The sequence below is a fragment of the Pithys albifrons genome, chromosome Z (assembly GCF_047495875.1).
Source record: "Pithys albifrons albifrons isolate INPA30051 chromosome Z, PitAlb_v1, whole genome shotgun sequence".
NCBI classification, from domain to species: Eukaryota; Metazoa; Chordata; class Aves; order Passeriformes; family Thamnophilidae; genus Pithys; species Pithys albifrons.
This window is the reverse complement of record NC_092497.1, coordinates 32,450,973-32,464,432: the sequence shown is the minus strand read 5'-3', so window position 1 is coordinate 32,464,432 and position 13,460 is coordinate 32,450,973. Positions and strand designations below refer to the sequence as shown.

The 13,460-nt window shown below is 40.6% G+C and overlaps 1 protein-coding gene across 1 annotated transcript in view; it reads left to right on the top strand.

Moving 5' to 3' along the window:
• Window positions 1–5,891, top strand: part of OSTF1 (osteoclast stimulating factor 1) — a 31,183-nt gene extending 25,292 nt beyond the window's left edge. The window contains exon 10 of the mRNA XM_071580138.1: window positions 3,505–5,891. Within this exon, the coding sequence (XP_071436239.1) occupies window positions 3,505–3,563 (59 nt within the window). The 3' untranslated portion in view covers window positions 3,564–5,891. The remainder of the gene's footprint in view (window positions 1–3,504) is intronic.
• Window positions 5,892–13,460: the final 7,569 nt, after the last annotated feature.

Here is a 13,460-nt window from a genome sequence, read left to right as displayed (position 1 = left end):
GCTTTTCTACCATCCTTGTTACAGGAGCACCTTTTATTGTCTTTGTTTTTGTGGCAGTCTCAAATATTTGAAATCTCTGTATCAAGTCTTTTATGTCCATCAGGCTTCCCTTTTCACTATCGCTATCTCGTCTCTATATTTGAGACATTGTTTTCCAATACTGCAGGCATCACAACAGCGTTTTTTTCCTCTAGATTTTTTCTGATCCTTTTCCAGTGCTAACACGAAAGGGTCATGGGGTGGGATATTTATCCCACAATCTTTCTGCCATTCTGGTTTGTCTCTCAACGTGAAGAACATGTGGCAGTATATAACCTCATCCCACTTTTCCAGTCTACGGAGGAACAGAAGGAGTTGCAGCATTGTATTATAGTTCAAGCTACCCTCAGGGGGCCACTTCTCTCCCTCGTCTAAGGTATACAACGGCCACCAGTCTTGACAGTATTTTAACAACTTCTTTTTACTTATGTTTTCACCTGGGACCCCTCCCAGCTCTTTCCAGTGTTTCAGAATGCACCCAAGGGGGGTTTTCAAATTCATTTCTTTACTTTCCCTGCTCGGTTGACTGCCCATTATCAATATTTATATAACTTCACTTTCCCAGTAGATTGTCAATCGTTTTCGTTCGTCTCTGGCCGGCTTCCTCTCAGAGAGACGGAAACGCAGATCGGAACTCCACACTCGCCTCGCAGTCAGACTGCGTCTCTTTCGCGCACTTTCAAACTCGTTCGTACTGCCCCCCTGAGCCCCCCTTAATAATGGATCAAAATAATGATGTTACCAGGAGAGGCCACAAGATGTCGCTGTAGACCGCAGGATTTTCAGGTGGTCTCTCGACAATGTGCAGCTCGTTCCTAAATTACAAGAAGTCTGGAAGTATTTGAATAAACACTAAACCTCGAGTTCTTTCACAGAAATATTCCACCCACTTAACCGTATGCAGAGCTTGGTCTGAGAAACATTGGTCACACCTTATATATGACACTCCTGGTAAATGACTTTCTTCAAAGATCAAGCCACTGCAGAAATTATATCTAGTGATCATAAACAGGGAGCAGTCACAGATCGGACAGATCTTTATCAGAGGCTCAGAGGAACAAAGTCCTTCTACAGTCAGCTTTTCAGTGCCTTTTCCCATACAGGACTATCGAAATCTAATAGCTTACAGGAGAATTTTTTTTTTTTTGGTAGTTCAAAAAGCTAAAACCACACAACTTTTAGCACCACACTATACATAATATTAAAACCACTAAATCAACACAGTAATCAGTGCCACAGTCAACATGTATAGCAACATCACATATAGTTCAAACAGCTAAAACAACACAATAATCAGTACCACACTCAACATGTATAGCAACATCACATGTAGTTCAAACAGCTAAAACAACACAATAATCAGTACCACACTCAACATGTATAGCAACATCACATGTAGTTCAAACAGCTAAAACAACACAATAATCAGTACCACACTCAACATGTATAGCAACATCACATGTAGTTCAAACAGCTAAAACAACACAATAATCAGTACCACACTCAACATGTATAGCAACATCACATGTAGTTCAAACAGCTAAAACAACACAATAATCAGTACCACACTCAACATGTATAGCAACATCACATGTAGTTCAAACAGCTAAAACAACACAATAATCAGTACCACACTCAACATGTATAGCAACATCACATATTAGTAATAAGTTTACTGGGACTCTAACCCTTGTCCTTGTGGAGACTCCAACCCCCAAAAAAAGTCTTAAAATCGGGGACTCTAACCCCTTTTAGGACTCAGGTTCTGGGGACTCTAACCCCCCAGGCCTGGGAGCGTCCTCCCCATCCTGTTTGATTTAGTTTGATGTTGTACCTTTATTCCTTCATTCAAATATAGTTATAAATACCTTTTAATCCTTCGAGAGGTCCTTGTTCACCGGTGTATGAGACCAGGGGTCAGGGGAGACTGTCCGACAGCAAACTCGGTCGTGGGGCCCCCTGCAGCGTCCCCAGCCCCTCGGGTTTCAGCACCGATGGAGCCGGACCGTCCCACCTGGGTCGCCAGAATATGATGCCCAAAAAGGCAGAAAAACTGTTTAGAGACAAAGTTTTAGTCAATAAACAGCAAGGTATTTATTAAGACAACATTGGGGAAACTCTCCGATTAGTATCGGACAAAAGAGCTCCAAAATCTACAGTGAGAAGCTACAGTATTTATACATTTCTAGTGAGGTATTACAATATTTTTACCTACATATTCATGCACAATTATAATATTGCAATATCTAGTTATAATATAGCAGGCAGGGTTGGGGCGGAGCTGTCCATTTTGAGGAATATTATGAGGGGAGATCCTGTTACTTCATCTGGTGGTGGTCGTATTTTTACTCTTCATCCTCATAAGCTTTTCAACTTGGTCTAATTTTGCTGATTCTTGCAGATTCTCGTAGTGGGTCTTGCCAAACATGGTGTTCTGGCTTTTTTTCTTGGGATTAACCTCTTCGCTACATGGGCCTTTAATTATGACTTCACTGAGAGTTAGATGTCTTCCATAAATTAGACCTTATCTCTTGGAGACTCCCTGAAAAGTTGGGTGCTTTTAGTGAAATCTCCTAGGTTCTGGCTTTTCTCTACTTCAGGAGCATCCTTCCAGGGGACTGAGATGTTTCCCTCAACTCATCAAGCTTAATCAGGGCTATCACCCGCAGCAATTCAGTTTTAAACTTTCTTGTTTTAGAAATCTAGGGTAACACAGTTACCAATTTTGTGAATTATGTCAGTCTGTACCTGGTATATTTAATACTTTCTTTTAGTGTGTTAGTACTAAGCTATGACTGACTAGTCTTCTGATTCCTGACTTGGTAGTTCAGTGTAATATATGTTATATAATGCATATTCCTATTCCTGTGTGTTTGAAAATCTGGAGGCAAGTAATCATCTATCACAAAAAAGCCCATGCTACTCATCTCAGTACAGCCACAAAGGCAGATGTGGTTTTCCAGGTATCGCTGCACATCTGGTGTATGTGCTTTAATACTTCTGTTTTCTGCTTACTGTCCTTCAGAGGCAAAGGCTCACTAGCAGATCTAAGAAGTAATTAGTCAGGAAAAACGTAGGTGAGAAAAGAGGGATCGGAAAAAGTAAATAGATTGTGTTTAATTTTAAGTAGAGAATAGCAGCCAATTAGGCATTATCCCCACTTTATGGGGATAAAACCATGGAGGGTCTTCCACCAGCTCAGCTATTCTGAGTTCAAGCACTGCTGAAGAGGTTCCAAGGAGCCAGAACATGCCTCTTGAAGGTTGCAGTCAGACTAAATCTCGTATGTAGGAGGTATGATTACTGGGGTAACCCTGCCTTTGAGATTGAGATTTGCAGTCACATCTGTTTAGCCCTAACTTCTCTAAATGATAGAGGAATTGGGTTTCTTTGGTGCTGGTTTGAAAGCATTGCAAAAAAATCTGTAATTTTATCCTGGATTGAGAGAGTTTTGTTTCTTTCCAGATACAGTCCGAACGCTGAGTAATGCAGAGGAATACCTTGATGATGAAGACTCTGATTAGCTTTTTTCATTCAGCATAAAAAACTATAACTTGCGTTGCCTTTGCCATTCTCAAAACATACCTTTGCAACTGTAAAAATACCTTACTTTGAGTATTGCATTTTCCCAGAATAGCATGTAAATGAGAGGGTGAAATCATAGGCCAGAAGATGTCACATTTTAAATCAGAGTTCTTTCGGAATTACCTCACAGAGAAAGTATGACATACCGTTATCACTGAGTGGGCAGAAGGCCATCTTCTAAATTCACAGGTTTCATCTTGGACCTTCCCAGCAAGGACCTTGCATCTCTGGAATATGTTTCTCAAACTGAAAGATCCTTCTGGAACAGCAAGACACCATTGCTAATGTTTTCCAAAATCTCCCTGGGCATATGTTCCTTTGTTCAGCTAATACTGACAGAGTCAGTACTGGCTGACAGGCACAAATGGCCATTCTGCTATAGAGAGGGGCCATTATTTGCCCACATGGAGCCATCATGACAAAGTTTGATTTTTGGCAAAACTTCTTCCCTTCCTTCCTCTACCCCTCTAAGTAAGGTGCAAAATTACCTGGGATGATCTGCCCCAGGATGCTTTGTCTTCTCTATTGCTATGGGCCCCATCCCTGAAATGTTAACTCAGGTGAAATGCTTGCTTAAGTCAGGTTTGCTTGAGGAATACACTTCATTTTGAACTTGATGGGTTGCTTTGGAAGTGAATTATGCTGAAACTTTGTAGTGAAAGGAAGATAGAACATTTTTCTATTTATCCTGCCTAAAATTTTTAATACTCATCTCTTAATTTCTAAAAGCGCTCTTATGTTTTGTCCTAAGTTACCTCAAAGTTGAAGTGTATTTGAAGGAATGAGAGAAGATGTATGTTGAATATACCACAGGTATACTTGAATATACCACAGAGATACTTGAAGCCAAATAAACATTTTAAAAATACATTGCTTTTCCCTGTGAATTAAAGAGAACTAAAAAAATAGAGTCATTTTTCAAGCTTCCCTGAGGAGTTAAAAAACTTGATTCAGATTGCTCAAATAGCTGCAGCCAAATATTGTACCCTACTGGGGAATACTTTCTTCACTGTGATGGTCAGAAAATATTACTAGTATTTGAGATACAATCTCATATTCAATTTTTGTTGCTAACTTCCCTGCAAGAGACTTCTAACAGATTCATTCCAACACAGCAATCTATCCCAGAACAAAATTTAAATAAAGCGGGGGGAAAGGGGAAAGAAAAACAAAAGCTCTTGCTAAAGATTGAGGGTAAGTGAAAAGCTCTTGAGAAGGTCTGGGGATAAATGAAAATCATACCAAGTATTTTAGAGAGTGGAAGAAGTCTAGAGCAAAGCACTCTTAATTTCCCACTTTTAAAAATACATTGAACCAGGTCTTGTATCATTCTAGAAAGAACTAGATACAGCTAAAGCTTGCTAAGCACTTAGCAAAGAAGGCAGTGTTTGACTGACCAGAACTGTGTAAAATGTGGGCATTGCACATAGTCATCTGTGGATATAATCCAAAACTGTTTAAATGTTAAAACTATAGAATAAATGTTTTAAGTGTATGAAATACTGTGATTAAATGAACAGGAGGCTTTATTTTGTGTCAGCTCAAAGATCCTAGAGGGAAGGAAATAAAAAAGCCACCAATTTTTTCTGTCTAGCTTTCCTTAGGACAATTGTTGAACATAATTCATAGAGACTGTTCTGCTTCACATTTAATCAGCAAGCTATTCTACTAGCACAGCCTTTTACCATAGGCAAGCCAAGAAGATTCATGTATCTGTTACATGGTCCTTTTTTTGCTGCATAAACAAAGCTCACAAGATTAAAATTCTTCAGTGGCAGAGGACGTGGAAAGATGGCGCTTCCTAAGTCACTGTTTGCTTTATCAAGTTTTTGAGGCAGAGTTTGTATTCATAATAACTCTAAACATAATGTCTTCTGCTGCCATGGGTTCGGCATCCTACAAGGAAAATGTTATGCTCATGTCTGTGGAATTAACAGCTGCCAGAAGACCCTGGATTCTGCAGACAGATCTAAATGCTGCAAAAGAAGAATGATGACAGAAGCACAAGTTGGACCTAAAGGTTGCATCTGAAGTTCTTACCGCTGAAGGAAGCACATTTACATTGCAAAGCAGCTAGCAAGTCTGTATTTTGTTTCTACAGCGAAAATTACGGCTTGTGTTTGTTTTTCACGTCTTTGTTTTTCTTCTTGAGACTGTCTCCTTATGAAATACAAATAACTGTGAAAGTTTTCAGGCAATAAATTATTTTTGCCTAATTCCTGCAGTTTAAGTTTTCATTAAAATACCAAAACCAAACCCAAAACAAATGTCCTACAGCTAGAAGGAATTATACCTGTGGTAAGCTTATAAAATGTCTTACTAGTTATACAAACCTACTTACTCCCTCTACTTTTCTTCAGTCTCTGTGTCACTACAGGCTCATGGATAAATTTATGACTTTTTTCAAGTGCAGCTGCATTCGATTTTGTAACAATAAGAAAAATAGGGTTTTAAGAACAGCAAAATGGAAGTTTTCAAGCTTGTGGTGTCTGAACATTGAAGGATGTTCTGTCTTATGTATTTCTGCTTGAATCAATATGTATGCCTTTCCATTGAACATAGCTATGTTCCAGATAGAAAAGTGGCACTGTTAGGAGTTCAGGTGATTTCAGGCTTTTTCAAACTGAACTAGTAAAGTTTCTGTTGGCTTAATCAAAAAAATCAAGTGCTTAATCCCTTTTTTCTAGCAGTAAAAATGGGACATTTCTTCAACTGTTTTTAGTATAGTTCTTAGATTTTGGATAATTTTCAAGTTAGTATGTGGTTTTACTAAGACAAAATCCACCTTACTGAATTTCACTCTTATATGTCCCATCACCTGCAATCTGATTTGCTTAAAACAGTTACAGTCACACTAAATGGTTAAAGTAAAATAGCTAATTTCTAACAAAATGTCCAGCTTAGAACCCCGAGTCCTAATTTCTGAAGGCAATGTCATGTTTCTTGTGTTTGAGATTGTATCAAGACTGCAGATTGCTGAAAGTAAGCCTGACTTTGTGATCATTTCAGTTATATGCTATAAAGTCAGATGTTTGAGCATGTAGCATGTTGGGATACAAAACTGAAAAACATCAGGGCCCAGCAAGATTCCCCAGATGATAAGACTTAATCCAGTTTGCAGACATTGGCCCATCTCATGTCTTTACATTTGACAAGATCTGCAGTTTCTGTGTATTCCCTGCTCAGTATGAAACCTGTGTTGCAACATCTATTGTTCCCCTTTCATTGTGTTCATGAATAATGGCTTAGCCCTAGTTACCTGCTCTCCCCACAACTGACATACAGTAATCCCTTAGTATAACCCAGCCCCCATGTAGAATAATTCAGCCCTAAATTACCATAAGAATATATTACTTAGATACTGTTATAATGAAGAGTCTTTGTTTTTCCCTGGGATGGAGTCCGTATTTTATTGCCCATAACAGTAGCATACATCACAGAATTAAAAACTTGTTTTCAGCCATTGCCATGTTCCAGTGAAACCATTGGAATGTACCAGTGAGCAAAGTAACAAATAATGGGCCATCAGCCTGCCGATTCATGAGACAGATGAAAGCTGAAGTTACTGAAAGTGTACCAGAACAAAGTTAAGCAAGTATGCTTTGAATCATCAGGAGACAGAAGCAAGCAGAAATGGTTTTGAAGAGCCTGAAACAGATTTCTTTGAAAGAAATTAATTTAATTAAAATTAATTAATTAATTTAATTTGATACAAAATCAGGATTCTCATTTGCTAAATAGATGAAAAGGCAAAAGCTGTTTTGGTCTGGTGGTTTTGGTTTTTGGTTTTTTTTTGTTCGGGGTTTTTTAAGTTATACAATAAAAAGCCCAGCTAAACAGAAGACAATAATACAAAAGCAATTCAGAAGTCACAAGTTCTGGAACAGAATCTGGATGGTAGTAGTGTCTGCCTCTGGCAATAAAGAAACTGCCAGGTACCCATTTACCTAATGCCTGTTCTTTCCCAGCTGATAGGTGATGCTTAAGACGATGTGTCCAGTCTGCAGCCTTTCCTAGAAAGGTGCATCACTACTTCATTCTTCTACCAAGCTTAGCAGTCTTCCTTTGGGTTCTGTAGACGTATTTCTGTTACACCATCTTAAACTGACCTGTAAGCAATGTCACTGGGAAATACTGTGTGTTCCAGCCAGTGTTCACCCTCCCAGTTACAAAAGCAGGATTGTTTCCTGTGATTGTGAGCAACTACTAAGATCAGAGTCTGAATGAACCTTTTCAAGAGATAATGGTGTTATAAATGACCACCTAGAATGACCAAGTCACTCAGCAAAAAGGGCAGGTTTAATTGTATCGGTAATGAAAATCACAGAGTAAAACAGCGCTGGGTGTAACCGCAGTCACCATTCTGTCAGTAACACAACCTTAGAGCTCGCAGGCTCTGCTTATATACAGTCAAAACATACATATTCTTTATTTCTTATTAAATGGTTGCCTTTTTAAATCTTCCCATCTGATTCTGTTAGGAAGGATTGTGATATTCTTAGCTTAAATTTTTACTTGAGAAGCTCAGTTGCTCAGGTTTTGTTTCTCTCGCTTGGGGTACTCCCTCCTTATCTTGTCTGTCTCCTATTGTGTTGAAGTACCCGACTTAATCTTTGTTTACATTGTATCTGTCTTGTATCAAAAGGCTGCTTAGTCATTAACTTTGGCTTTCTTCTTTTACTCCCTTTTTGTATGTTAAACTAAGTTCGTGTCTTGCTTATAGTGGGTCTGTTGCTAAATCTTTATGGCATTGTAGCTACAGTAAAATCACAAGTGAGCAATTCAGATCTATATAACATCCTGCAAGACTGAAGCCAGCCTGCACTAACCCTGTGAGACTTAGCTAGAAGCAGCAAAGAGCTCAGCTGCTGCTAGCTGGTAGGGAGGAGGTTAGTCCCCAAGGACACAGTAGGTTCTCAGGACTCTGCAGGTGCGTGAAAACAGCCAGGGTAAAATAATATAAACACAACTTGTGAAATATGGATTATAACCAATTAAAGGTTCTAGCATGATGGTGTGAGACTCTTTTCAGCCAGTAAGATGTAGCTTTAACCCTGTAGAAACTGTGTGCTGTGTGTAATAAAAGCTCTTCACTATAAACCTCACAGGCATGTTGGGTGAAATCCTTTCTCTCTGCAGAAAATTGTTGACTTTATGGTATATTCCGCAACACCCACATATATAATATTCAATGCTTTCGGAATCCCATTGAATGATTTGGCCAGCCATACAGTATACTTTATTATATTTTTGACATGAATTAGGCCTATATTGCTCACATGGTAATTTGGGTGGGCTTTTTTTAGTAAATGTGGAATGGCACAGATCTCAGCAGGGTACCACTACTCAACTGTTAACATCTTTGTTAAGTCTATGCTGCTGGGGAATGGTCTTTAAGTTATACTGTTCCCTTGAGGGTTACACCTTTCACTGCAATTCTGAAGCTCACGCAGAGTAACTCTACCAGTTCTCTGCCAGATGGGAGATTTTTCTTTAAAATATGGATTATTTGGAATACACACTGTTTCTTATGATGAAAATCCACATTCCTCCTTCTATCCAAGACTGACTCCTAACTTTAAAGAACTTTACTGAGATTCAACGTGGCAAGTAGGGACGTGAGTTTCACATGATGGTGAAAGCAAAGATATTTATTAATTGAGCAGGCTTTTTGTACCTTTTAAACAATAGGCTGCAATTGTTCATTTAGGTTGTGAGTCCTTGCTGCTACCTACAATATTATAATATTTTTACCTATTAGCAACATTAGTTCTTTTCATACTTTGTTCAAATCCCTCTTTCTACCCCAGAGGACTGCTCCTCCTTACTTAGTCCATGGCTTGAATCTCATCAGGGTAACAATGTCCATTTCTTCCTGTTTTCCTATATCAGAAATCCCTATGTGTCCCTCTTGTGATTTTACAAACAAGATTGCTTTACCTGATTCTTCAGTTATACTCTGGATGCACGTCATAACACAAGGTATACAAAGCAACAACATTATAATTACAACTACCACTACTAAAGCTCCTTTAAGCAAATCACCCAACCATCCACGCAGGCCCCAGTTCACAAACAGATTGTCCAACCAAGAACTACTGACTTTTAATTTTTCTAGTCCTTGTTGTAATTCATCTATTGCTGCATGGATAGAAAACAAATTGTCAACATTCTTTCAAATGCAACACATTCCTTCAAATTCATTGCTCCATGTGCTTGGGCTAACAATAAGAAATCAATGGCTGCTCTACTCTGCAAAACTGCATGACTCACCGATTCAACATCTGTTTACAATCCTGCTAATGCACTGCTAGTACCATTTGCTTCAAAAGCCAACATCTCAATTTATTTACCGTGGCTATAGCTTTTGCTGAGACTATGCCTGGAGGTACCAAGGATGCAAAAAAGTTTTCCCTTCTACCCCAAAATGTGATTTTGTCATCACAGTCTGAAATAAAAGTGCATTGCTCTCCATACTTGAGATACATGCACTACAATGTCTGAAATGTCAGGGACAAGAGAAGTTAGGTGCCCTATTCTACAGGAGCCTGCCTGCCTGCCTGCCTACCTGTCTGCCTTCCTGCCTGCCTTTCTTCCTGCCTGCCTGCCTGCCTTCCTGCAATCCTGCTTGCCTTCCTGCCTGCCTGCCTTCCTGCCTTTCTGCCTGCCTGCCTGCCTCCCTCCCTCCCTCCCTTCCTCCCTTCCTGCCTCCCTCCCTCCTTTCCTGTCTCCCTCTTCAGTTATTTCTTCTAGCACAGTGTCTCCTTCAAAAAAGAAAAAAAACTCATTTCCTTCAAGTAAAGACAGTCATTAGGTGTAAGTTTCATACATCCTCCTATTCATTCAGTTTTGCACCATACATGCTACACAACACCATCCAGTTGGAGGCCAATAGAGACTCCGGGTAAAATTTTCAGAATGCATTAGTATCCTAGTTACCAGAACTAGATTATCACTCTGTGGGTATAACAAAAACTGTGTATTCTACACCCTCTAGGTCATTTTTCATGAACTGTTAAAAATGGATAGTTGGCATCAGCTGCCTAGGACACACCTGACACCTCAGGCTACAAGCTGAATGTTATAGAATTCCATGAGAGAAGAGTGTTTCTGTCTTGACATCAGTGACTCAGCCATGATAGCCCCCCCTCCAGGGAAGCAATAACACCTACACACCCACCCTGAGGGGTCAGGTCTGCTAATGGACCATCAAAGATTCCAAAAATATCCCGTGACTCACAGAGTTAAATCACTCATTGTTAAATTCCTCGCTCTGGGGGACATACGGGCATTCCCACCTGAACCTGCGCACATATAAGCTTGGATTTGGGTACTTCTAGTACCACTCATCAGACCCACAGGAGCACCAGAACCTCACCAGGACTGTGACTGCTACTCTCGACCAGACTGCGAACATCATTCTCACCAACCCCTTTTACTTAGCACTCAGAGGGACTGCGTGGTGCTCAGCACAGAGGCTAAAACCACCATTATGTTTGTGCCCCAGGGAGCTGGGTTATACATCTGTTTTGTGTGGGTTAAAACCAATTTTTCTCTGTATCACTACATCAAATGTAATCTTTTTAGTTAATTGTAACTGTGACTTGTAACCTCTCTTAAGCTGGGCTTGTTCCTCCAGTTCATCTTTAAACCAGCACAACTTTTGGTGCCCAATGTGCAGCACAAGAGAAGTCAGAATTATGATTTCATTATAAGCATTTGTCTATTTGGATACAGAAACTCCCTGATCATCACACACACTTAATAAAGTTGATTCTTTTGCGTTGCCCTAAGCAAGAGAGTCCTTGTTTATGTGGTCAACTGCAACACCCATGCAGTAGCCCTTGGGCCAGTCAGGACAGGACAGGGTGTGAAGAACATGCTCTACACTGAAGCTGGGGAGAATGGCCCATCCTGGAGCCTCTGGCAGAAAGTACCAGGGGAAATACAAGGATGACCGTTGGAATTCTAGAGTTGGGATACAAGGGATCTGAAGCCAGCTATACGCCAAATGAGAAAGAGATCCTGGCAGCTTATGAAGGAGTTCAAGCTGCCTCAGAAATAATCAGCACCAAAGCACAGGCCCTCCTGGCACCCTGACTACCAAATCTAGGCTGAATGTTCAAAGAAAAAGTTCCTTCTACATAACACACCACCGATGCCATATAGAGTAAGTGGATCACTCTGATCACAGAGAGCCCTGAGAGGAAAGCCTAATTGCCCTGGGATTTTGAAAATCATCACCAACTGGCCAGAAGGTGAGAGTTTCAGACTATCCTCTGAAGAAGAAGAGGAGCAGGTGACACGAGCTGAGGAGCCCCCACCATATAACCATCTGCAGAAAGGGAAAAGCGATATGCTCCCTCCACAGATGGCTCCTGTTACATTGCAGTGTCAAACGGAAATGTAAAGCAACTGTATGGAGTCCCACACATCGGGCTGCAGAAGCAACTGGAGGGCATGGTGGATCCAGTCAGGTTGCAGAGCTGAAAGCCATTCAGCTGGCTTTGGATATCGCTGAACGAGAGAAGTGACCAAGACTCTACCTTTACACTGACTCATGGATGATGGCCAATGCTCGTGAGGATGGCTGGAGCGACAGAGAAAGGCCAACTGGCAGTCCAAAGGGAAACTCATCTGGGTGGCTGAGACTTGGCAAGATATCATGGCCCAGGTAGAGAAGCTGAATGTAAAGGATCCCATTGTCAGGCTCAATTTTGTCCATAAATTGTGACTCTGACTTGTAACCTCTCTTGAGTTGGGTTCATTCCTCGAGGTGGTTTATGTTTAAACTAGCACAATTAGAAATGAACCTAGAGAGGAATTCAGGACAGTTGGCTTCCATTATACTACTCTAAGAAAACCTAAAACAATCCACCATGGATCTTCAAGGATTTATTAATTGAAATCTCCTTAATTGTGAGTGAGACACTGGGCCTGTAGTCACATTAGAAAATTTCTCTGGCTTTATTTGTATTTGACATATTTTGTATATTCGACAACATTTACAGGCCACACATATTTTTCAGGTTCTCCAAACAAGGCAACTACCAAGTGCATTTACTTGATCTTTCTATTTCTCACTTGCAGTCTGTCCTTCATTCACTGCTCACCTACTGTCTCAGATGGTGCCTCCTACTCTTCCTTGATATCAAGTGCATGAAACTTGATAAATTTTCCAAAATACAGAAACTTGTCTCGGTTTAAAAGAAACCAAGATGTCTATCTAGGAAGGTTAGGAATCCTTCTGGACTAGGAACAAGGCCTCTCCCCCAAAACCACCACAACCTTTGAATTTAAGAGTCTTTAATCAGAAAGAGAACAGAACTAACAGCAACACCATAACCAAACCTTTCAAACAAATCAAGTCCTATCTTTGCCTCTTCGGTGCAGTTATATTTACAGACAACAGGAGTAGATGCTGCACTTCAGGAGGCATGAGTCATTCACCGGCAAAGATAGGGCAGAAAAAGTCTCTGTCTCCAAAGCATTGGGTGGCTGGGTGGGTGGATTAGCAACTCCTCTGCAGATGGTGCTGGCCACTCCAGGAGTCTGTCGTGAATCCAGGCAGTGGTGATTGTTCCCTCAGGAGATTGACACAGAGAGCATAGAATTGGGGGCAAGTCAGGAACCCCCTCCCAGTGCTTTCACCAGCCCAGCAAACACCAGCTGGCACCCATGCAGACAGAGGAGAGAAGTGGGGCAAGGACCAGGCAAACCTCTCTCTTCTCCCACCTCCTCCAGTCCTCTCTCCAGCCATCATGAAGGAATTCAAAGATATTAGCCATCCCTTTTTTTAAGCTTTAGACAGTGGTTCTGGGAGCAGGTAGTGGGGG